Genomic DNA, 26,464 nt, shown 5'->3' with positions numbered 1-26,464 from the left:
AAAAAAGTGTTAAACAAACCAGAATATGTTTTATATTTTAGATTCTTCAACGTGGCCACCTTTTGCTTTGATGACAGCTTTGCACACTCTTAGCAAGGTGTGTCCAAACTTTTGACTGGTACTGTATATAATCAATGGATTTGAAGTTTCACTACTTACTGCATCAGCATGTGTAGACTTTCTCTGTATCTATATATACAATATATTGGTGTTTCACTCAAAACTTTAAAAAAAAAAAAATAATAATAATAATAATTCAATTGATATGAGCTCAATCTTCAATTGCAGCCTGTTTTTGAGGAAACCCGTAAGCGTTTTTTTTAATTCATTTAGTTTCTAATAAAAAGTTCTAATTATGTTACAAAAACAGAGAGAAAGCCTTTGGGGCTGAGCAGTCTCCAGAAGGGATGGGGGGAGGGGGGAGAGAGGGAGAGAGAGAATAAACCTCTTGTCATTTTCAAACCTTTGCTGAAAGAGAAAGGGAAATGGGCCAGTAGAAAAAAGGAAAAGGTATGGGAAAGGGGGCAAGCCATTGGGAAGAGAGAATGAGAGAGAGAGGGAGAGAGACGAGGTGGGAGGAGGGAAAGAGAGAGGGAGTTGTGTGTGTGTGTGTGTGTGTGTGTGTGTGTGTGTGTGTGTGTGTGTGTGTGTGTGTGTGTGTGTGTGTGTGTGTGTGTGTGTGTGTGTGTGTGTGTGTGTGTGTGTGTGTGTGTGTGTGTGTGTGTGTGTGTGTGTGTGTGTGTGAATAATTGAAGCCCAGACGACCAGGCTTGCCCCATCTACTTCCCTCCCTGTATTCTCTCTCTTTCTCAACCTTCAGTCTTTTCTCTTCTCTTCTCTTCTTTTCACTTCTCTTTCACTTTGAAGGCCCAGTAAAGTAACAAATAATTCTAGCATCACCCAAATATGAAAAAATAAGGATTCTGTCATTTTTCTGTACTCTTTGTGTAAAAATCCAGCCCTTTCTTCTCTCCCTTAAACGCTCTGTTAGATGGGTCTGATTTAAGAGGTTTAGGAAAAGGCCATTTAGAATGTCATTGTAAAAAAATGGGGCGGAGGAGGTTGTCCATCACACACATTGTAGTAATGGTAATGGGGAATTCCAATTATGGGGTTTGATTTTTGAGAAAAATCCAATCCAGCAGTCCTGCAGCACAGGCAAGTACAGTATGTGAGTGCACATTAGATGTGACAGACTTTCACTTGATTTCTTGTCCACTTTCAGATTTAATTGCGGTTGCCTGCTATTAGCGACCAGTTGGTTGCCAATGGTACAGGCATGATGTAAATCAAAAACATTTTCTGAATATGGCTTTCCCATTTGGTGTGTTTGTCGGTTTGTGTGTAATGAATGTGTGTTTGTGAGTTGTGAATGTGTGCATGCGTGTGTGTGTTATGGTCATGTTGCTCTTCTAGGTTTACCTCAGTGGTCTCCAGGTTAAGACTTTGCAGAGTACAGAAGAAGAGAGTAGGAGAGTGGGAGAGAGAAAGGGTGCAAGAGAGATTGATCTGAACAGGGAGATGTAAAGGTATGGCGAAGGAGAAAAGGGAGGAGAAAGAGATGAGAGAGTCTGAGAAAGAGAGAAATTTATCTGAACAGGGGGACATGGTTAAAGGTATAACGAAATGTCCTTCCTAGAAATACTACCTTTAGGTATGGGTGGCATCTGCTTGCATCATTGTAACATTCCAGAGATCAGATCAGAAACATTCCATCACATTCTAACCTCTCCCATTCCGACATTCCGAGCTGTCTTGTATTGAGGAATCTTAAGGCGCCCACAAACTACAAGGTGGAGGATGGGGAGTGTGGTTTGGACAGTGCTGCTTGTGGCTGTGTTGAATTTCCCTTAATTATAGTAGACAACCTTGTTAGTGTCTTCGGAATGTTATGGGATGTCTGGCATCTGATTATTAGGGTCTGAGTCAGTCTAGGCTGGAGGGGTAGAGATGTCAAAGGTCATTAGCATTGCATGTCTGTAGAGGTCACAATGGCACAGGACATCAGCATCACAAGTCATACTGTATATAAAGAGTTTGGATAGACAGACTCCTATAGAGTTTGGATAGACAGACTCCTATAGAGTTTGGATAGACAGACTCCTATAGAGTTTGGATAGACAGACTCCTATAGAGTTCGGATAGACAGACTCCTATAGAGTTCGGATAGACAGACTCCTATAGAGTTTGGATAGACAGACTCCTATAGAGTTTGGCCAACTGGAGTTGTTACTTTTCAGCATTCCGTTCATCCATTCATGATGTGATTGGTTTGGGTCCAGCTAATGCTGGCAACTCCGTTAAGGCCAGTTCTGACGTAAACACTGTTGGCTAGCGCGACAAGACAAGACACAATCCTTTTATAGGGAAGCGATTGGTCACTCTGAGCTACCTAGTCTTAGAGTGTCTGCAACTGGCTGTTGTCCTCTCCAGGACTCAGTCAAATCTAAAAGCCTCAAAGGGTAGGAGGAACCACATAACCATGTACACTATGTCTAACATTAGCTAGCTAGCTGCATTACCCTAACTGTTAGCAGTGAAAGCCAGTGATAACATTAGCTAGCTTTAGATGAGGGGATCCAACTAACTAGTTACCTTGTTTATCCTACTGATGTATACATTCAGATGTATAGATGTATACAATCACAGTATCACAGTTCATCTGTACCTGTCTCCTCTTGGCAGTCTGTCTGTCTGTCTGTCTGTCTGTCTGTCTGTCTGTGAGCAGGGTTTATTGAAGCCTAATGTATGCACACAAGCGCTTGCTTTGTTTTGTATGTAACCCTATGGTGTGTGCATGTGCATGTGCATGTGAGTGTGTATCTCTTCCCTGACAGATTGTGAGTTGATCATTCTTCTCTACATTATTTATATTTATGGTAATAGAATGCTGTTTTCCTCCTGCATAAGAGAGAATAGCCCTTTTCCTTCAGAATTAGCATGTCCTTTCTCTTTAGCTGTTGGCTTTAGCAGTGTGAGTTCTGATGCTTTAGGTGCTAATATCCCCCATAAATTACTGCAACTCCAAAGCATTTTAATTAGATAGTGTTTGACTGTGTGAGCGCTTGAAATTCATAACTGAAAAAGTTTATCCCATTCTATCTCTTTTATGACCGTGTATGTGCGTATGTGTGTGTATTTTTGTGATTGCATGTATTATGCATGGACTCCACATTGTTTTCTCTCTGCTGTAAACTTTTTTTTCTCCACATTATTTGGAAGTTAGATGCTGTTGTTGTATAGAAAATATACAGCCTCAGAAAATACTGACTTGTTAATAACAGCTTTGTTGACAATGTCAAGTCTGATCCGAGAGATCCTTTTTGTCCACAGGAAGCCAATACTCATTTCTAACCCTGCTCACCCTATCTGTGTTTCCCCCTCCTTCATCTCCCTCTCTCTGCTCTCTTCAACCCCCATAATCTCTCTCTCCCTCCATCCCCCCTCTCTCTCCCTCCTTTCCTCTCTCTCTCTTTCTTTCTCTCCCTCCTTCCCTCTCTCTCTCTTCCCCCCACCCCCCACCCCCCCCACACACTCCACGGCCATCTCTCAGGCGGACTATTTCAGCTGTGTGGCCACAGTGTTGCACTGTCGTAAGGAGAGCTGTCTGTACCAGGCCTGTCCCTCTGCAGACTGTTATAAGAAGGTCATAGACCAGCAGAATGGGCTATACCGCTGTGAGAAGTGTAACAAAGAGTACCCCAACTTCAAACACCGCCTCATACTATCTGTGAGTACTACACACACACACACACACACACACACACACACACACTCTTTTCCTCTCCCAGACAATATCATTGACTGAAATACTGACACACACACACACACACACACACACACACACACACACACACACACACACACACACACACACACACACGCTAACCTCTCTCTCCCTCTGCCAGGCAAACATAGCAGACTTTGGGGATAATCAGTGGGTGACGTGCTTCCAAGAGACAGCAGAGGCCCTTCTGGGTCACAGCGCAGCAACACTGGGCCAACTCAAAGAAACAGTGAGAGACAAACACACACACACACACACTGACACACACACACTGATCCCCACCCCCCCCCACAGTCCCCCCTCGTAACAACATGGAGACTTAATAGATAGTTCTATCCAGTAGGTGATCCAAATGAGATTAAACAGCAATTTCCCAAGGGGTACACTATGGACATTCAACTGGCATTACCCTCTGTGTGTCACAGAATGAGGCTGCATTTGACGAAATCTTCCAGAAGGCCAACTTCACCACCTACACCTTCCGCAACAGAACGAAGCTGGAGACATACAACGTGAGTACTGAGTACATACCAGGAAGAATAAAGTAGAATATAATGTCTTATTGTCCTTTCATTGGTTACAGGATTTAATCTAAAGATGACACAAGTGGACAAGCACACAAAAACAGAAAATGTTTATATCACATCTTTCCACTTTGGAGATAGTATCAATACAATTAGAATCGTATGATACGGCTGGTGCATTGTGAATGATACAAAATAAAGGCAACAGATTAATTTATCTTAATTAGGAACAAATTAGTATGTCTAATTGTCTGTATAATCCTAATTATCTTCATTAATGAAAGGCTAATTATCCCCTAATACAAGCACATACTCAGGGCCCTGATGGTCTAGTGTGGGATTTAAACAGTGCTGCCCTGCTCCCTGGTCTCATCCAACCTAATTCACTATGTACAGCGATGAGAAGACAAGTAGGATCACAGGATGTCATAATTGGCCAAACAGAGCATGAACCCACAATCTTCAGGAGGGAGTGTATGCATGCTCTAATGCTGGGAGTCTTACCACTGAGCCACATCTTCACTACTTCATACAGGAGGTTCTGTTCTGAATGCTCTTGTGTTCTCACCAGAGTGGTTAGTGCAGGTTCATACATTCTGGAGTTTCTCGGCTTCAATAGGAATTACCTCTGAAGTGAGAACATTGCTATGGATTTGTGAATTAACTGAGTGTTTCTGAGATGAATGAAATGACTGTGTGTTTGTGACGTGAATGAAATGAGTGCCTCTGAGGTAAATAGGATAAGCAGGAGTCTGTATTGAGTGAGAGTGGTGTGTGTGCATGTGTGAGTTTGTGTGCGTGTGTGTTTCTGGTGAATACTGTGTGTGTGTGTGTGTGTGTGTGTTTCTGAAGTCGCTAGATGAATAAGTATGTCGGGAGATGAAACGAACTATGGCAGTGAGGCCCTCTCATCCTGACACAGAGGCCATCAGATCTCACTCTACTCATGTTTAACATTCACTGGACATTGTTAATCCTCAGGTTAAGGAGACCTTGTCACAGTCAGAGCCACGTCTTGGATGTCTTACTGGTACACGCTCTGATCATACTCAAAATGCGACTCCGCTTTCATCTTTTAAGCTTGACAGTCCAATTCAACTTTAAACTTTATAACACTGCCATAATTACACTTTTAGCAAGCCCACAAAGTTTCTTCAGAACCTTCCTTTTTCTAATTTTACTTATTCCAATTCTTCTCACCCCTACTCCTCCTACAACTGTTAAGCTGTTCACACCAATCCAGTTTTAAAATGTGCAGAGGTTGTTGCTTACATTTATATTGTTCAAATTCATTATACTTTTTAAACTCTACAAACTTGAAAGTGCACATTTTTAATTCTATGGAAACCAAAAGATGCCATTTTTGAACCACTGCTGCTCTTGCAACCTTTAAGCTATTCACACTAATCCAACTGTAACATGCAGAGAACTCCAAATGTTTAAACCAGATAAAAGCTATCTTATACCTATTAAACTTTTTCAACTATTAAACCTTTTGTAACTCCAAAAACTCTCAACGTTAACATGGTGGAATGTTGAACATTCTGTGTGCTCCATAGGGCACTAAGAAATGAGACATCATAAGACCACGCCCCTCACTTTGGGGAGAGCTGCAGGGTTGTGCCATTGACTCCCAGCAAAAATACTCAAACTTATCCTCACCGTTCTCTTAAACCTGACACATATGTTGTTTCATCATTTGCCTGCTACTGTATGTTGTTTTGGGTCTTGCTAAGAACATATGAATGAAATGAATTAAATCATTGTACACCGTTTGATTTATCTATCTATACGGTACTTCCCCTCTCTCATCTACTGTATCCATCCTCTCTATCTATCTATTCTAAAACCTTCTCTCATCTATCTGGCTGTCCTACACTCTTTTTTTTTTTTTTCCTCATTGATCTATCGATCGATTGATTGATCGATCGGATTGTCTATAGTCCAAACCATCTTTTAACTTGGTGAACTACCAAAATAAGACATTGGAAGTTCCTGAAGAAACCTTGTGGGCAAAGTTTTATTTTGGTAGTTGATCAAGTTAAAGGTTTGGACTATAGATCGTCAGATAGATAGATAGATAGATAGATAGATAGATAGATGAAAGAGGGGATGTATAGCTATTTTCTGAAAGCAGTCATGACCACAGCAGTATGCATAGTATGCAAGATCCCCTAAATAGTTTACAAATATAATAGCCACTGTGCGAATGCCTTTGCGTGAATGCGTGCATGTGTGTGTGCCTGTTTGTCCATGGCTGCGTGCGTTTGTGTGTGTGCGCGCACACACACACACACATGCCCGTATGTGTGTGGTAGTAATGTCCCTCCCTTAATTGAATTGTTGCATTGTGAGTGTGAGGCCAGTGAGTACTGTAATTGATTTGTGCAGATGTGATTGTGATATCTGTGGCGAGACTTAAAACACTCTGTCTCAGCGGGCCGTAGCTTTGAAGACCATTGTTATTAAATTAGTTAAGTCAAGTGGCCTAGTTTTCTTACACAACCCCCCGTTTAGTTTAATTTGCCTCCTGTCCTCAGGTAAATGCAAACTAGAAATATTAAAAGGAATGAAGAATCACATTTTAGATAATGGGAATTCAGTTAAGTTCAATCAGGAGTCATCCCTGTTGAGTCATCACGGTTGTCTATGGAGCATTTCCTGAGTCTTTTATCGCTTGAATCATGAATTGTCCTTTGAATAATTATTTTAATTTGATTAGATATGTATTTGTGGTCTTCAGACTGAAATAGCCACTTCTGAATAAGTGTTATAATGCACCAAGAGAGTGTGAAAAGCATGCTACATTCATTACAGGCTGTAATTGTTATTGTTGTGTGTTCTCCTCAGGACGAGACACGTTTGAAGACGACCGTGATGGAGATCAGGCCACTCGATCACAAAGAGTACAGCAGGAGACTCATCTCTAACATCAGGAAAATGGCTGCCTAAACAGGCTCAACTTATTACATGGGAGTCTCCCCTAACCACAGGTCTGGGACCAGCCTACCCAAGACTCAGTCCTTATCTCAACCACTCAGGAGATACTGTAAGAGGATATCTGACTGAACCAGTGGTTAGGGGCACTGAAGACTCAACTGATGGCAAAGTCTCAGCTGACTTAACTGACTCATTGTGTTCCTTCATTTCTTTAATGTGTACAAGATGGCTGGCCAACTTAGACACAAAATCCTGGCTATTCTGGGTACCTTTTTAATTTCAGCCTAAGCACTTGGAGTGATTTGTGTTGTTTTTACTCTTATTTTAACTTATGAAACATTACTTTCACTCTCTGTTTTTCCTTGAAAAATATGACCCTATGTACAAATGACCCTATGTACAAATGATTGTTTGTAGTTTGTATTTTCAATGGGAAATACCACATGCATCATGCCAGCTAATGCTCACGAGTGACATCTCTGGTCTCCGACTCTTTTTGTTTTGAATCATGTGAGCAGGGTTCTGCTTGAAAGGCAGCCTCTGTAAGAAAACACTGCAGTATGTTCCACACATGACATTGTACTGTACCACTTAACAATTATGTTTGTATTATATGTGTTTGGGCCTTCAAGTTACGCCTAGATACTTGGTTAAGTGACTGACTGTAGAGCTGATACCGTATAAAGATGGTACTGTCATTTCTATTTACAGTACAGTTCCCCATTGATGTGTTCACCCCTAGTTTCTCTCCTGGAGCAGAGGCAGGCCTGTCCTCTTGCAAAGGTTTTTTCTTTATCTAAATCTAATATTTATTTTTAATGTCAGTCTCCTCTCCCTATTTGTATATTTTTTTATTTTTGAGAGAGTTGCGCAAGCCGCCTCAGCTTATTTTCAAAGATGTTTGAGGAAAAAAAATGAACTTTCTTTTTTTGGTTTTTAAGTCTGTTATTTAAAAAAAAAGAAAAGAAAAGGTGTATACAGTATCTGGAGGCTGCTAAGGTTGAGAGGTGTGTGTGTGTGTGTGTGCGGGTGTGTGTGTGCACTCATGGGCAAGGGTTACTGTTTTGTCTGTATTTGTGACTGTTTAATGTGTGATTTAATATTCACACATACTTTTCTCTTGTTAATGTCCTTACAGTATGTCTCTCTGTTCCTGGGCTTCTAATTATTTGGAACATTGTTGAACCTGATTAAAAAGTTTAAAAAAGTTGTTGATTTTACTTTACCATTACCTACAACCCTGCATCCTCTGCATCCTCCCATTGATCTCATATCACCTCCACACTTGTTTACCTCCTTCATCTCCTTCATCGTTTGATATAAATATAACTACAGTGTAACTCATTGTTGACTGGAACATAACCTCTTTGTTTCTACCAGAGCTGCCTGTCTCCCATGTACAGGTATGACAGATGATAATCTGAATGAGGGTAGGCACCGCGGTATTATGATAGAGATACAGAGCCCTCCGTAAGTAATGGGTCGGTGAAGCATTTTCTATACTCCAATCATTTAGATTTTAAATCAAGGTATCAATCAATGAGGCAAAAGAGCTGTCAATGTGTCGTATTGATTCTAGGCTTTGCATTTGGCTTTGGAATCTGCTATGGTGTCTGTCAACATGAGGACCAAAGAGTCATCAATAAAAGTCAAGAAAGCCATTATGAGGCTGAAATATCAGAAACATTGAAATATCGTGTGTGTGAGTGACATATAGTATGTGTCATATACTGTATGTAAATCTGTAGTCTCTTAAACTTGCAGGGGCAGGGACAGGGACAGAGACAGAGACCTTGTGTGTGTTTAGGTGATGACTTGTCTTTCTAGCAAGAGTTAGCTCCGGGGCGTGATTTCCTGACTCATGGTGGCATTGCCGATTAACCTCTCCCCCTCTTGTTACTCACTAACCGGTTTACCGTCTCGTATCCAGCCTGTTTGCTGTGAGCTGAACCGTGCAAGCATGACGGCCAGATTACACACACACACACACACACACACACACACACACACACACACACACACACACACACACACACACACACACACACACAGCTCTGATCTTTTCAACCCACCTTCACGTAAACTGCTCCCTCAACATTTTTTATTCTCTTCCTCACAGAGGGTTGTCATGCCGATGTGAATTTAAGAAAGCAGTGTTGAGGGTACAGGCCTTCCTGTATGTACACTAGGAAGACCTGTCTCGGGAAAGGCAACTTGTAGGAGCTAAAAACTATTTTAAGGGATATACATTTTCCTATGTTGAACATGATTTAAATTCATGGTTGGAGCTGGGTTAGATGATAGATGATAGCTACAGTAGGGATCTATATTGTATATGATTAGCCATACAAACTTTGATATTGGGTGTGTGCAGTACTATTATTTTAAAAGCTTGTAAGAATAAAAACAGCAGGTTTCATAAGGTAAAAGGTCAATAGCTTATTACAAAACTCTTACGCTAGGTGCAGGAGTGTATCTCTACTGTGGTATAGAGAAAATGTAAAGACATTTGTAAGATCTGAAAGTCATTTCAAACCTAAAGCCTTTTGTAGTGATTGAGACCTGAAGAAGACTCCAGACTGCATAGCCTGAAGGCTTTTTAATGGAAGAGAACAGAACAGAGAGATTACAGAAACTTCATTCCTGAATTAACATTAGAAAACTTTTATATCAAGTCGTAGTCATACTGAGATAGTGGTGATGGGGTGTTGGTAGGGCAGTAGTATCTCTACTTTCGGTGACTTGTGTGATTGTATGTGTGGGATATCAACAAGCGGCCAGGGACACAGAGCTGCAGTTAGTTAGTGTGTGTGTGTGTGTGTGTGTGTGTGTGTGTGTGTGTGTGTGTGTGTGTGTGTGTGTGTGTGTGTGTGTGTGTGTGACTTGGACGGGGCAGACAGGGCTGAGCTGCGGTTATCAGAGGAGTCATGGCCCTGGTCAGACTCTGTCACTTTGCGCTCTTATCTTAATGAAACCCTGCTTATCCAGGGCTCCTTGTGTGTGTGTGTGTGTGTGTGTGTGTGTGTGTGTGTGTGTGTGTGTGTGTGTGTGTGTATGTGTGCGTGCATGTGTGTGGGAGAGAGAGAGAGAGAGAGAGAGAGATTTTGTGTGGGGGTGTGTGTGTGTGTGTGTGTGTGTGTGTGTGTGTGTGTGTGTGTGTGTGACATCGAGAGAAAGAGAAGGAGAGACAGAGTGTGTGCATGTTCTTTGGGGGTTGTGGGGTGGAGTGAAAGAGAGGTCAAAATATGAACTCTTTCTGAGGTGGTTTTCTAATGGCCTTGGTGTTGGCCAGTAATGGCAGTAACGGTTTAGAGTGTCCTTGTTTACAACCCTGGTAGATCACAACACAAACCAACTGTGCCAGACATGGTGACACCTACAAGTGTCCAGCGATAGGGGCTATGTCATGGGTTAAAGACCGGGCCTTATACAGTACAACACAGAAACAGCAATGTGTAACCCATGGAGAAGAGGGCATGCTGGTTGCTCTGTACCTTGGTGCTTTCTGCAAAACAACACCGCACACATCTGACACATGATGCTGAGAAACACGTCATGTTTTCCCAAAAGCTCAAAGACGAGACCCCTGTGTATTTATTACCAGACTTCAGAGGCTGAAATTATCCTTTCCAGTCTTTCTGCACATTTTAATAGACATCGTGACTGCTTGTATCTGCGCAAGGTTTTTGTGTAGTCAAGGACATTTTATCCTCAGAAGGGTATTTATAGACCCCTGTTCTAGTGTGTGTGTGTGTGTGTGTGTGTGTGTGTGTATGTGTATTAGCCCAGTTAGAACTCAGAAAAAGCTCTGGAGACAAAAGCATTTGTATTCTGGATTCTTCCCTCAGTGTTCCAAGCAGAGAAGGGACCAATGAGTACTGGTTTCTTAAGTTTGTGCCTTTCTTAACTTCTCTTGCGGGAGGCCTCTCTCTCCTCTCCTTCATCCTCCTCTATCTGGTTAGCTTATCCTCTCCATCCTATCCCTGCTGTTTCTATTCCGTTTCACCTCCTATAGCCTTTTTTCTCTTGTTTATTCCACTCATCCCTTTCTCTTTTCCTTCCTCTTCTTCTCATCGTCATTCGTCATCGTCTCATTCTTCTTCTCCTTCCAACTCTCCCTATTAAGTCACCCCTCCCTCCCTCCCTCCCCCCCTCCCTCCCTCCCTCCCTCCCACTCCTGTTTCTACCTAGCTCCCCTTGTCCCTCCCTCCTCTCTGTTTCACACACACAGTTGGCCAGAGGGCATTTATGTGTTCTTTCTGCTCTTGTTAGAACGCCAGAGGCCATTCCGCTACTGAGATACTAAGGCCAGCAATACAGCAAGCCATCACTCAATGTGTGGTGTGTGTGTGTGTGTGTGTGTGTGTGTGTGTGTGTGTGTGTGTGTGTGTGTGTGTGTGTGTGTGTTTCTGTGTTTGTGTGCACAATATATAAAAGTGTGTATTCCGTCCACTGAGACAGGTAGATGTGTGTGTGTGTGTGTGGGAGAGATATATCTGGCATAATATTTGTGTGTGAGAAGAGATATTGGTGTGTATTAACAAAGCTTTTGTCTGCATGTGTGTGTGTGTGTGTGTGTGTGTGTGTGTGTGTGTGTGTGTGTGTGTGTGTGTGTGTGTGTGTGTGTGAATACAGTATGTGTCTCATAACCTCTTTAACAATGAAGTGTTCAGATGTGCATGTGTGTACAGTATGTGGGAGATGTCATGATGTCTAATTGAGTCTCATTGTGTGTGATTGTGTGAGGTTTATGGTAACCCACAGTGTGAAGGTAAGCATTGTGATACTAATCCCTGTGTACTTGTGTAGAGGTGCTTTAGATGGGAGCTGCAGATAGTCAGCTTTAAGCCTCTATCTTCATAACCCCTAATCTGATGGCTCTGGATATGGCTGCTATAATTCCTCTCTGTTTAGTCTGCTTATCTCCCCGGGGATTAGATATCATCTACAGGGATTGCAGAGGGAATCGTCCTATTTCTCCATTAACAGACTCACAGAGAGGAAGCTATAGAGCTGATCCAGTATAATGTAGTGCAGTTATACATGTCTGTCAAGTAATGACTGGTCATTTTTGAAGTCCAGCTTTGGTAAAGCTTCCAAAAACTAGACTGCCTGTGGTTTTGATCCTGGGGAAAAAAACGAGTTGATTCCGATATGTAATGTGTAATGTCCAAACAGTGCCCTGCATAAGTAATGGGACAGTGGAGCATGGTTTCTTCTTTTGGCTCTATACTTCAAAAGTCTGGATTTGAAATCAAACACATACTATTGGTTTCACCATTTAGAAATTATAACACTTTTTATACATAGTACAGAAATACCATCAAATAAAAGCTGGCAAACCCCAGCCGGATCACTCTGTTCTTCCACCTCTGCTGAATGAATGAAGGTGAATGGGCATATATCATCCTCATTAACAAATTATGAGGTTTGTAATAGTTGTTTATGGTTGTTTTGCTGAGGTAAACGAGCTGAATCAGCAGTAGTCTTGTTTCTTTTGTTTCTCAGCTCTGAGCTAAGTGGAGACATGGGTAATTACAGAGTTTACACTGCACTGGTAATTACATCCCTGTGTGAGGATGCAGTTAGTGTAGTGTGTGTGTGTGTGTGTGTGTGTGTGTGTGTGTGTGTGTGTGTGTGAGTGTATGTGTGTGTGCATGCGTGAGTGCGTGCATGCTGATATGAGTGTGTGTGTGTGTGTGTGTGTGTGCGTGTAAATGTGCACACGTGTGTGTTTGTGTGAGTGTGTGTGTGTGTGTGTGTGTGTGTGTGCGTGTGCGTGTAAATGTGCACATGTGTGTGTGTTTGTGTGAGTGTGTGTGTGTGTGTGCACATGCATGCGTAGCCTACAGAAGGTGCTGTCAGGCAGCTATCAGGCAGCTATCAGGCATCGATCTCTTTCTCAAGCACACCGTAATTACCTCTCTTGCGTTACTGGTTGCCGTTACCGCTAAAGTGTCAGGTAGCTGTCACCGATCATAACAGTCGCTAGCCACAGGCATCTGTCATCTCACAAAACACAGACAAGAGAGAGAAAAAACATCACATCAAAAATCACTGGAACAATCAACATAGTGCAATCAGACCCATGGCGCAGAAACATTTAGTGAATAGATAATGAAAGGGAGGACTTGAACCAACACAGTTTCCAAAATAAATTGTGTACCTATACAGGATAGTACGCATTCCCAAATGAAAGTCCTGGTCGACACATTAGAGAGATTTTTGAACGATACATCAAAAACTGAAGATACACTACGTGAATCTGAGTGACTTATGTAAGATTTTGATTCACTTCGAATTGCGTAGCGGTAAGGCAGTATTTGGCATTAGCAATACATGTTGTTATCCATAGCATGATTCAAACCAGTGACGTGTGTTGCAAGGCAAGCTGTTAACGCCTCCCCCACCCCGCCGTCCTCCTTGGCCTTCCGTATTCACCTGCCAGTAGAGCTAAAAGTAAAAGTTCACGATTTGAGTAGGAGCCAGTCTGACTGGAGAATCACATGGTTGTCTCAGGATGGCCATATCAGAATGGGCAACAATGGCCATTTGTGTGTTCTTATTGTAGTTAACTCTCTTGGTGTTGTGGCTAGCGCGGCCGGTTTGTAAGCGGAAGGTTGCGAGTTCGATACCTGCTTAAGGCAAGCTGCTCTGCCCCGCCGTTCGTTACATTATGTTATTGAAATACAGTTGTGGGTAAGGGTGAAGGCAAGTGGTTAACATTGGTATTTGGACCTCTCTCTCTCTCTCTCTCTCTCTCTCTCTCTCTCTCTCTCTCTCTCTCTCTCTCTCTCTCTGATGGTTTGAAGACACCACTTCTCCTTTTCCTCTCTCTCCAGACAGATATCTGTCATCCTAACTGTCTCTGTCTCTACCCTGGAGCAGCAGAACAGAGCAGAGGAACGTTTCCCTCGTCTCCTTTTTCCCTCCCTGTGCTCTAAATGCAAATCTGAGCGCTTGTCGATCCAGGAAGCCGTGAAATACAACTAAGAGGCAGTACCACCTGTGTCCGGGCCAGTCTCGTCTGCTGACCCTGTTATACTGATACTGTTACCTTCAGGCCTGTGGTGAGCTGGGAGTGTCTCCAACCTCTGCCCAACAACTCAGTCAAGCCTGGTCTCTCTCTCTCTCTCTCTCTCTCTCTCTCTCTCTCTCTCTCTCTCTCTCTCTCTCTCTCTCTCTCTCAGTGCTGAGGGGCTGGTGGGAAAAGGGGGAGAGGGAAAGACAGGGGGGAGTGAATGTGAGGTTATGCCATCGGGCAATGCCAGACTAGGAAGAGGAGAAGGAAAAAAGCACAAACAACGTGTCGTTCCCCCCATCTCCCCCCCCCCTTCTGTTGGTTCCCCTGCTGTGGGCAATTGTGCGAGTGCCAATCAAACAAGTTTCTCCTTGATTAAAAATATAATCCAGCGATAGTTCTACAGTTGAAAGTTAGAACTCTCTCAGTGTACTGTATCACAGTCATTTTTCTCCCAGTGAACTTCCTGTTCTAATCCATTCACTTTCTTCTTTGTAACAACATAACAAAGATCCTCTCCGGTCTCCTTGTCTTCCATCTAATTAGAATCTCTGTCTCCTTTATCCTCGCCTTCAAATTTAGCCTGGACTCTGAGCTAATGAGTCGGCCCTAATCAAGCATTCCATTTCACTTAGAAACTAATGAAAAGTTTGAATCATTCAGGAGCTCCTTTCATTTATTTCTTCTACGTGGCCCATCTCTCATACCCCAGTATAGGAGCATTCTTACCCCAACACAAAGCTCTCTCTTCTTAGGATGTTTTTTGTGCAGAGAAGACAATTAAAGAGGAGATTATCATACCATAAGTCCTCACTTCGCTGTCGAGGGCTTTCCTTTGGTTTCTGTTCGCCCAGGAACAATAACATATTTCACTGCCCATAGTGTTGTAGTGTAGTGTAAGAGCCCAGGAAAAGTGGGTTATTGTGCTGTGAATAAGTATATTAGCTTTGTAGCCTTTAGACACAGGGGAAAATAATGTAAAAGTGAGCTACTAGGGGAGCTGGTCTTTTGTTGGTGTGTGTGTGTGTGTGTGTGTGTGTGTGTGTGTGTGTGTGTGTGTGTGTGTGTCTGTGTGTGTGTGTGTGTGTCTGTGTGTGTGTGTGTGTGTGTGTGCGTGCGTGTATGTGTGTGTGTGTGTGTGTGTGTGTGTGTGTGTGTGTGTGTGTGTGTGTGTGTGTGTGTGTGTGTATTAACCTGCGCCTATACGTGTGAGTGTATGCACATCTCCTTACAAAGGCTTGACTTCCTGTAGTAATAATTGGTTTGGTTTGTAACTATTCTGATTAATGCTGTCATGCTTCCAAATTCAGTGATTCAGCCAGTAACACACGATGAGTGGGCTGGTTGAGGTCACGGTTACTCCCCCATTGCATGATGAGTGTGTGCATGTATGTCTGTGTGTGTGTGTGTGTGTGTGTGTGTGTGTGTGTGTGTGTGTGTGTGTGTGTGTGTTTGTGTGTGTGTGTGTGTGTGTGTGTGTGTGTGTGTGTGTGTATATGTGTGTGCATGCGTGTGTGTGTGTGTGTGTGCGTGTGTGTATGAACATTCTAGGATGAATGCTTGACCCAGACTCCCTAGAAAGAGGTGCAGTATGTCGGTGTAGAGTGTCCGTGGAGGAGGAGTGTATCCAGAAGACTATCCAGAAGTAGGACACACGCAATGTGGGTTAGCGTTTGTGTGGGAGCAGAGCTGTTGGTCTGGGTGGGTGTGTGTGTGCACGTGTGTGTGTGTGTGTGTGTGTGTGTGTGTGTGTGTGTGTGTGTGTGTGTGTGTGTGTGTGTGTGTGTCGTGCGTGCGTGTGCGTGTATTTATGTATATGCGTATGCGTCTATAGGTGTGAGTTTGTGTGTGTGTGTGTGTGTGTGTGTGTGTGTGTGTGTGTGTGTGACAAAGGAGAACACAAGGACAGACGTCCTCTTCCCTCAACCTCTGCTCTTTAGATTGAGCAATTGTAGTTTACCACAGTAAATAACTCTCCTGTTGTTCAGATAGGACTAGATGGAGCTCACTTCAGACATACGCTTTTGTTTTGCCTTCTAGTCATGAAACAGTACAGTGGAATGCAGAATCCTTGTGTCCGCTTTTGATTTCCACAAAATAATATTTTACCCTCATGAATATTCATGTATACAGGCCAGAAGCATTCTTCATCTTAATGATAAGAATGGAATGTTGGGTAGAATTCAGGATCAGGTCTTGATCATATTTTTGGTGAATATATAAATCTGCAACACACACACACATAGATACAGTAGATGCTTAAATGTCTGAGGTTGAGGTTTTATAGGTGGTTTGTGTTCAGGTAACAAAATTAAAGTGACTAGGCTAAATTCAGTAATATTGTTGTGTACTTAGGTGATAGGGTGAAGTGTTTTGGCTTCATTCAGGTAATAGCATTACCAGTGGATTCTGGTGACTTTTTGAAAAATTGAGGAGGACAGGAGACTTGACAGATAGGCACGGGCCGCACATTTCAAACATTGTCAAAGACAAATTATTTTAACCTAAAACGTTTATTAAATACATTCATACTAAAACAGTATGGGGAATGAGACAGGATAGGCTCATCATGGATGGATGGTGAAAAGCTACAACTCTTCCACTCAGGGCAGGAGAGGATTTGACTGTAAATACAAACACCACAGATGTGTTGATGTATGGGATTGACTGCATACAGTAATGAGCTACAGTATATACAGTAATGAGCTACAGTATATACAGTAATGAGCTACAGTATATACAGTAATGAGCTACAGTATATACAGTAATGAGATCATGTGACAGGGCTACTCACAGTGCTTGGAGAGGAGACATTAATGCCCCAGGGGAGGAGGGCACATGGGACATGGCGTTAGTTCATGTCAGGAGAGAGAGGACACTGGTGTTTGGAGTGGAGTGGTCATCACCTTGGGATAGATGATGCGATGTGGGGATGAGACGGGGGGATGAGACGGGGGGATGAGACGGGGGGATGAGGCTGGGGGGGGGTGCCATGCGGAAGAATAAAAACATCCAGGAGGGCACTTTGTGAGTGGCAGGGCCAATGGGCAGGTTTTTTTTTTTTTTTTTCATTGGATGTTCAGGAAGTCAGTTTGGTGTGAGCCCTGTTGTCGGAAGCCCCTAATTTACCATTCAACCTGCAGTACCATTTTCAACCATTTGGAACCACTGCTGAGACCATAGAAAGTCAAATTAATTCTATTTGAAGGGTTAGGGTTAGGGTTAGGGTTAGCCGATTTTTTTTGTGTGTGAGCTGTTTGAGTGCATTTTGTGCAGCAGATGTACAGTTTTTGAACAGTTTTATTTATGAAAAATTAAAGGGAGAACCATCTTCCTCTTCCTCAATGGACCAGCCTCCACTGAGCATTATGTACTTAAGTTATGTGTATGTAATGGTGAAGTTGTTTGGCTGCATTCAAGTAATGAGGGTAAAAAACATTGTTTTTCAGGTGATACGGTGAAGTACTTATCCTTTTTCCACGAAGTAGGCCCACTTAGCCTTACCAGCTATGGTAACATGATGAAATGGCTTGGCTTGTGGGGGAGTGTGGGGTTCAGGTTAAATGATTTGGTTAATAGGCAGACTTTTCATGGGCATCTGCTTGTGTGTGTCTTTGTGTGCGTGGTTATGTGTTTGGCGCTCTCTCAGGCCCCTGCGTGTGTGTTTGCACAGTTGACACAGTCTTTGGTGGTTCAACAGATTGTGTGACCATGATCAGCTGTGTTTGTCTGCAGTAAACACCACCAATCTGTAATCCCCAAAGCCGGATATCTGAGTCATTCTACTGTGTGTGTGCCTGTGTGTTTGTGTGTGCCTGCGTGTGTGTGTGTGTGCCTGCGTGTGTGCATGCGTGCCTGCGTGCCTGTGCATGTGTGTGTAAGAAGAAGGAAGGAGTCTGGACAAACAGGTACACAACAGGGAGAGAATAGGAGATCATAGATGGAGGGAAACATAGACAGACTTAAATATGGATATTTATCAGGGGAGGCTGGTGGAGGTTAACATTGGAAGACTGTTCCATGCATTACAATGAGCCCCTACACCGATTTCTGCCTCCTCCAGCCTCCCCTGATATTAACACGCAGACCACACTGTATTCAATCCTGTGGTGCTTCAGTTGAGATTACTCCTGCACTTATGATTACCTATGCAAGTCATCTTTTTCAATGAAACATACAGTAGACAGACAATTAGACAGGGAGAGAAGAGGGGGAGAGAGGGATATGACAAGGATGGAGGGAGGGAGGTTTACAGAGGAATCCATAAGGAGTGGGATAGGGAGTGATGGAATGACATGGGTGGAGGTTGTTCCTCTGTTTCTATCTCTTTCTTCTGGGGATGAAAGTGTCTGCAGCGACGACAGTAAAGTAATTTAGGAAAAACAGCAGGAGGTAGAGAGAGGGAGTGGGAGAGAAAGAGAAGGGTGGAGGGAGAGAAAGAAACAGAGAGATGGAGCAAGAGGGAGAGAGGGAGAGAGAAAAACAGCAGGAGTGAGTAACATTTCTCCCTTCTGAGTCAGAGACATCTGGCAGCACTCCTAAGACTGAGAGAGGGGAGGGGGTGAGAGAGAGAGGGGGGGGGGGGGGGGTGGTGAGAGAGAGGGGGGGGTGAGAGAGAGGGGTGGAGTTTGTGAGAGAGACAGGGAAAAGGAGAATTTGAGTAAGACTAGAAAACAGAGAGAGTGAGAGAGAATAGAGAGAATGGAAACAATACAGAAGGCTAAAAAGAAAGCAGGGGAGGACAGGGGAACTGGAAAGAGGGAGGGACAGATGGAGCGCCAGACACAGAAAATGTAATGCATGTGAATCAATGTGTTTATCCCCTGTCCCCCTGCATGTCATTCTTATTCATTGAATCAGAGCCAGCACTATGGGTTGTGTCTGTGTGTGCGTGTTAAAGCTTATGTGTGTGTTTGTGAGTGTGTGATTGTGCGTGTATGTGTGTGTGTGTGTGTGTGAGTGTGTGATTGTGCGTGTATGTGTGTGTGTGTGTGTGTGTGTGTGTGTGTGTGTGTGTGTGTGTGTGTGTGTGTGTGTGTGTGTGTGTGTGAGAGAGAGTGAGACTGTGACTCGACAGGCTTCGTCATGTTCCACTCTCCTCCCACATAATCTGCTGACTTCCCGCCTGGGAAAGAAGCCCTGACTTTCTGCTCATCTCTTCATTTCTCCCAGACATGATATAATATTCATAGGATCTCAGTAGTGAGGAATAAAGAGGAGTGTAGTGCAGAAGGAGACAGTGGGAAAGTCAGACAGAGTGAGATAAGCCTTCTGTGTCTTGTTTTGAGGAATGAGGAATGTTTAAAAAAGTGTTTAAAAAAAAAAAGTCTGGCAGCAGGGTTGTCAGTCAAAATTGTCAAAAAATGATGTTGTTTTAAAAATACAGTTATTTACGTTCAGTAAAATAAAGGATAATATAGTTAATTTACAGACTTTTACACATATTTTACAAAAAAATCCAATTTTAATACACCTTTTTGAATGTAGAAATAGTACAATGTATATGTTAAAATGCAGCTTAAAAAGTTTTAAGCTGTGAAAATATTTCTAAATATCATAAAATTACACAAATAAATGACCACTTTGATGGGGAATTCTATGTACATTTATGGAATTCACCAATCATTGTATGGAATTCACAAATTGATATACTAGTTTGTTTGTCTGTTCCTCAATTACAGGGTTCAATAAGGTACTCAAAAACCACATAATTCCTCAAAGCTAAAGCCCCTGAATTTGCAAATATAATTCTTAGATGGAGGGCTGGACCTATGGACTTTTCACGCCAATGGGTGCCGGTCCAACCACCCTAACAAAACATTTGCATGAACATAAGCTCAGACATAATACAGTTATAATCAAACAAGAATCAACATCAAAGAAGGTTTTGCCCTGGTCTTAGCTGCCATCCCTCTGGAAGGCATTGATCAATTCCCTTTGACATGTGCTCTGGAAGGGACTAGTCATTGGCTTTGATGCAAAAGAAACAAATTAAGAGCTATGTTTGGTATTCACAACATCAAGTCTCCAGAAATCGTATGATATCAAACCATGATAATTTGCTTTCATACCATGTTTATAACAATGTCAATATCACCTTTTTTTGATAAATGTCAATACAATTTCATTTATCACCTTACAATCCATTTCCTGCTATTGATTTGTTTCCCTAAACCTCTCTCCACCACTGATGTCTAGGTGTGCTGGTGGACAAGTGCTAATCTGTAATAATGATGAAAAACCATAGCAACCATCTTGCTGTAAGATTTGTCAATAAATACCATGGCAACGTTCAGTAAGTTCAATCAAAGGATGCCCAGAGGATATCTTGGCTAGGTTCAGGAACTGCATTCGTGTTTGAACTGAACATTCTTAATCAGCAACATCAGCAGCTTGCTCAATGCCCCTCAACTGTGGAGTCAAGTTTAACACTTTTAAAACATTCTCAAAACATTCTCAAAATGTAGTGTGTGTGTGTGTGTGTGTGTGTGTGTGTGTGTGTGTGTGTGTGTGTGTGTGTGTGTGTGTTAGTGTGTGCCTGTGTGTGTACAATGATAAACGATTACAGTGAATCACTGAAATCACTTTTTTTTTACAGTGTAGACAATCTGGCGCAATGACAGAGGGAGAGAGGAAAGGTAGAGGCTAGACTGGGCCTGTGTGTCTCTAACTGTCTACAACCCATACTGTATGTTCTTGCCCCCTTGATTTCTGTTCTCTTACACACACTCTTCCTCCTCTTTAGATATGCCTATTCTCTCTCATACACACTTTATAATTCTCACACACACACACACACACACACACACACACACACACACACACACACACACACACACACACACATTCTTTATTATATACATACTCTCTATTATTCTCTCCCCCTGGTTTAATTAATGCGGGACACAGAGAGGGTCTTAATTGAAAGTGATGGTGAGAATACCAACGCCTACAGGGGTACACTGCACTCTCTCACAGCCAACACTCACAGCACAGCCAACTCTTTCAACTTTCATCGAACACCAAACTCACCTAGAGCAGCACTGTTACAGCACTCAACATTAATAATATCCTCCGATATTTTGCACTCACATCAAAGCCCTCTAGCATACAAAACTCTCAGACACTCACACACACACACACACACACACACACACACACACACACACACACACGGGCTCACACACACACACACACACACACCCACACCTGCACCCGCACCCGCACCCGCACCCGCACCCGCACACGCACACGCACACGCACACGCACACGCACACGCACACGCACACACACACACACAGACCAAGTGACCCTCAATGACTCCTCCTTAGTGCTGTTACGGATGGGGGCACACTTCCCAGTGCAGTCCCTAAGTGTCTCCCTCCGACCGCCCACTGTGCCGTCTTACTCATTCACTCCACTTCCCCCGCGGGCGCGGGGTTCTTCTTTGTGGCGAAGAAGGACGATGGACAGCGTCATTGTATCGATTATCAAGGACTTCGTCAACGTCACCAACAAGAATTGCTACCTTGATGACGATGGCTTTTGAGTCCCTGCGGGGGGTCCGGATATTCACCAAGCTGGATCTCCACAACGCACACAATTTGGTGAGAATCAGGGAGGGAAATGAGTGGAAAACAGCCTTTAACACTCCTAGTGGCCACTATGAGCACTTGGTCATGCCCTTCGGCCTCGCGAACGCACCCGCGGTGTTCCAGGAGTTGGTGAACGACGTGCAAGGACATCACCCAACAAGAGCAGCACATTCGGTTGGTCTTCCAGCGCCTCTTGGAACATCGTCTCTTTGTCAAGGCTGAACATTTTCAAAATTTCAAATTTCAAATTTCACGTCAACACCGTACTGGGGTTCATGGTGACCCAGGGACACCTCCAGATGGACCCCTCCTCAGTGAAGCAGGTGGAACGTTTCCTGGGGTTTGCAAACTTTTATAGACGTTTCATCTGGAATTTTAGTACTCTTGCCCCTGAAGCGCCACGGTGAAACGACAGGAGCCGTTCGTCAGCGGGGGGGGGGGGGGGGGGGGGGCTTCTGCTACAGATGGGGGTCCCTAGGTGTCTACCTCTGGCTGCCCACTGTGCTGCTTCACTCACTCACTCAATCATGGACTTATCACCTGCACCTGTGTTTAATTGTCACTGATGCTTTATGTACCCTCACTTCCCTTCACTCCCCACTCAGTCTTCATAGTTTGTTCACCGTGTGTTGGTCACCTGAGATAAGTCAGCCATTGAAACATTTACGGGTACTGTTTTGGAGACGTTGTTCTCTCTCTTTTATTTTCGAGTTCAGTCCGTAGCCTTTATATATCTACGAGTACTGTTTTGGAGACTTTGTTTTCTCCCCTTTTGTTTTCGAGTGAAGTCTGTGTTTGTATCCTGTGTTTGTATCCTGTGTTTGTATCCTGTGTTTGTATCCTGTGCCAACTATACTTTCTAGTAAAAATCCTTTTGTTTGGTATCTCTGCCTACTCGTCTACCTCCATTACATGCACTGCAGCTGGGTCCGCTCATCCTACCAAAACCTAACAAGCGCTTCAACTCAGAGGAATTAATTTCAAATTTATCCTCCATTTATGTCATGTCAGACTGTGTCATGTAATGTGTATGGCAGCAGACTTGAGACTGGAGATCCTGGGGTTGGCATTTAGACCCATGCTAAGACATCCCATTTGGCTCCATTTTATAAGGACACCTTGTCGCCATGGATTCCGCCATGGATGAAGCTGTGATTGTGATGCAGTGGGTAATGTAGTGTAGAGCTGCGGAGAGGGGAGTCAGGCGTTAAATAGCCTTTAAAGGAAGGTATGGATGTGAGGTGGCGCGTGATGGATGTCATAAGCTTGAATGGTACAGTATGTAAATTCAACGAGGGGGGGTTGAGCACTCATCATTTTCAACAGTCCCTTATGGGAGATATTACAAAATGACACCCCAGGCTATATTTTAACAGCGTAAAAAACAATCTCAACGAGTGTGTCTGAAATATGATTGCTAGTATGAACCAACAGTCATACTTCAGTAAAAGTATTTCGAGTGTTTAGATACGTTGCTAAAAATGTACGTAAAAGTGAAAGTCAGTTTACGTAAAGTAAAAGTGAAAGTCATCCATTCAAATGCTTCTTAAGTTAAAGTCCAAAAGTATCTGGTTTGTACTTAAGTATCAAAAGTACAATTAAGATGTTTATTAAAAAAGCAAAACAATCTTGTTAGCTTTCAGAAACAACTAAAAATATGTCTTTGTTGTTTCTGAAAATTAACACGATTGAAGTCAATGTGCTCAAATTAAGGATATGGCCTAAATATCATATTATTCATATCATAGTATTTTCCAACTTATTTTGTACAGTATTTTGTTTCTTAATAAAAAACATTCTAAATATGTTTTATGAGCATAGCTCACATTGCCACCAAAAATACAGGGGATACTGCTTACCATCTATGAACCTGAGTTTGAACCTGAATGGGAAGACCTCGAAAATGAAGAACCATTTCAACAGACTCTACATGTATGCCAATGGTAAGTTGTGGTTAATTAGTGGGCTTGCTTCAGTAAATCCAACTATAGTTATCCAAATAGTTAGCGAGCATGCAGACGTCTCTCAAAATCAATTTCTGTTCCGATAATCAGCTTGCTACTTTAACTACTTCAGAACTATGAATAATGTATTGATGCATTTACTTTTACTGCATAAATCATTCCCATCGCTAAACACACAAGGACTAACAGTGATTGGTATATTAAAATAAAGCGTTGTCAAGTCAATAATGGGGCCAATGACACACGTACAGTACAGAAACAACCCTAACCCTTAAAAAAAGGAGCAGGATTTTCAAAATGTACGTTTTGTCAAACGATGCAAAATATAATTTGTTTAATAGTGTTTATTCAATATCACATTGTGCACATACAAAAGGAAGGAAAATTTGCATTTACACTGGAGTTACAAAGTACTCACTGTATACTTTACTTTATGTTACTTTACACCACAGATTTTCAAGGCCAGAATTTTTCAGCGAAACTGATGGCACTTGGCCTGCTCATTGTCATGAACACGCCTCTATTACCGCTACTCCACCCACCTGATCACAGGTGAGACAACGTCATTTCACCTGTTACCGCCAACATAATTAGCCAGTACGCCTGTGTTTTGACCTGCATCGGCTGAAACCTCTTCTTTTATTTCTCTCACTTTGTTTTGTCCTTCCTCCTGCTTGTGCTTGTCCTGACATGTTGTTTGTCATGCCTCTCTTCTGCTAGTACTGCCAATCTCCTTATCCGCCTTCTTTGTTCTCTCCCTCTCTTAGGTTCAGCTCTTTGGGGACATACACAGAGAAATCTATATCGCTTGGCCGCCTCTTTGCCTCTAGAATGGAACATATGCATATATAAATATTCACACAAGGCTATTTCAGATCCACAGCAGTGGGAAAGAGCAAGTGGATGAGTTTGATTCTCTCTTCCTTTCTCTCTCTCTTCCTCTGGCCTGCATCAATCGGCATTTCTATCTCTCTTTCTCTATCTTGTTTACTAACATGCTTACTGTCTCTGACATCCCTTTAGCTAGGTATTCTCTCTTCCTCTGTCTTCCCACCACGTCTTCATCTCTCTCAATCTCTCTCTCCCCTTCCACCCCATCATAACCTTGGTTTGAGGGTTCTTCATTTCTAATTCGGCTGTCTTCTGTGTGCTGTGAATATTTTAAGATACTACTCTCCTAGAGTTGACCTACACTGTCATTAGCTGAAACCAATGTACTGTAGGATATTTGGGCTTTGCTCTGTTTAGGGGTATTCCTTAAGTCTGCCTCTCATCTATGGGCTTGTAAAAACATAGAGGTCCCTCTCTGCTCCTACCATCTACCTAGCACCCTTACTCACCTCCCCACACCCTATCCTGTCTCGTTGATTCTGTTTTCATAGTTCATGTTTCTTTGTGTTAAAAAGCAATGAAAGTTCACTCACAACCATAAATCCCTGTAAACAACCCTCCCAACCTTGTTTTGACTGTTTCATGCTAGGGACGGAGGTTTGGTTACAAAAATAAATGTCCTCTCATGTCTGGCAGGCTGTCAGACCCTATTGTATGTCATCCAGTAGACCCAGGGCAGTATGTTGGACAACACTTTCCCTGTTTGACCCCAAACTGACCCCCAGAGAGATACCTCTCTATACCACCAGAAAAATAACAGGGGGAGAAAATAACAGTCAAAGTGAAGTATGAGTGTATGGGTGAGAAAACTACTGTCAAAAATATCCAGTTCATTCATCTATACTGTATATGTATACAGTATGTGTCCTTATTTCATTACATTTTCTTATCCACTATTCTGTTTATTCCTCAATTTTTCTTCCCCTTATCACTCTCTGCCTCCGACTGGTCTTCCACTTCTGTCTATCTGGCCACACACACACACGCGCACACATGCACGCACGCACGCACTCGCGCACACACGCTCTCACACACACACACACACACACACAGACACACACACACACACACACACACACACACACACACACACACACACACACACACAGACACAGAGACACACACACACACACACACACACACACACACACACACAGACACAGAGACACAAACAAAAGAGTACCAAACAAACAGTCCACCTCAGCCATTTGGGGGACACTTTTTCTTTTTAATGTTCTTTATAAACAGCTTTTGAGGCTGGCGTTGTTCGATAACCACATACAAAAACATTAGGGTCGCACAAAGGAGAGGGAGGGGAAATGAGATAGATAGGGAGGGATGAAGAGGAGGATAGAAAAGAAAGGAACAGGAGGAGGAATAGTGCACTGTTTATCTGAAATGACTCAGCTAAACCAAGAAAACAAAATGGAGAGAATGAATAAATAAAAAAGTTCAGCCCCCACTACTTTGCTTTTGGGGACAGCAGGCAGAGCCAGTTCCTTTATTGTTACGAAAGTCACCCTCACATGAACGAACGGACACATAGTCATTTTACACCACCTCAGAGTTTACACCAGTACAAATACTGTCTACAGCAGTGGTCATCCAGTCTGGTCCTGGAAAGCTACAGGGCATGCAGGCTTCTGTTCCAGCTCAGCAGTAACACACCTCATTCACCTAATGAAGGTCTCAATGAGCGGCTGATCAGGTGTGTTCATTCTGGGCTGAAATAAAAGCCTGCA

The 26,464-nt window shown here is 42.9% G+C and overlaps 1 protein-coding gene across 1 annotated transcript in view; it reads left to right on the top strand.

The window, feature by feature from the left end:
• LOC310800931 (replication protein A 70 kDa DNA-binding subunit-like) overlaps positions 1 to 8,453 on the top strand; it is a 21,125-nt gene extending 12,672 nt beyond the window's left edge. Inside the window, exons 14-17 of the mRNA XM_083664820.1 lie at positions 3,554 to 3,730; positions 3,909 to 4,016; positions 4,213 to 4,299; positions 7,162 to 8,453. Of these exons, the coding sequence (XP_083520946.1) occupies positions 3,554 to 3,730; positions 3,909 to 4,016; positions 4,213 to 4,299; positions 7,162 to 7,263 (474 nt within the window). The 3' untranslated portion in view covers positions 7,264 to 8,453. The remainder of the gene's footprint in view (positions 1 to 3,553; positions 3,731 to 3,908; positions 4,017 to 4,212; positions 4,300 to 7,161) is intronic.
• The last annotated feature ends 18,011 nt before the right edge of the window (positions 8,454 to 26,464 follow it).

Source organism: Argentina silus, assembly GCF_951799395.1.
Source record: "Argentina silus genome assembly, chromosome: 2".
Taxonomy (NCBI): Eukaryota; Metazoa; Chordata; class Actinopteri; order Argentiniformes; family Argentinidae; genus Argentina; species Argentina silus.
The sequence above is the reverse complement of the archived record's forward strand: the minus strand, read 5'-3'. Positions and strand labels throughout refer to the sequence as shown.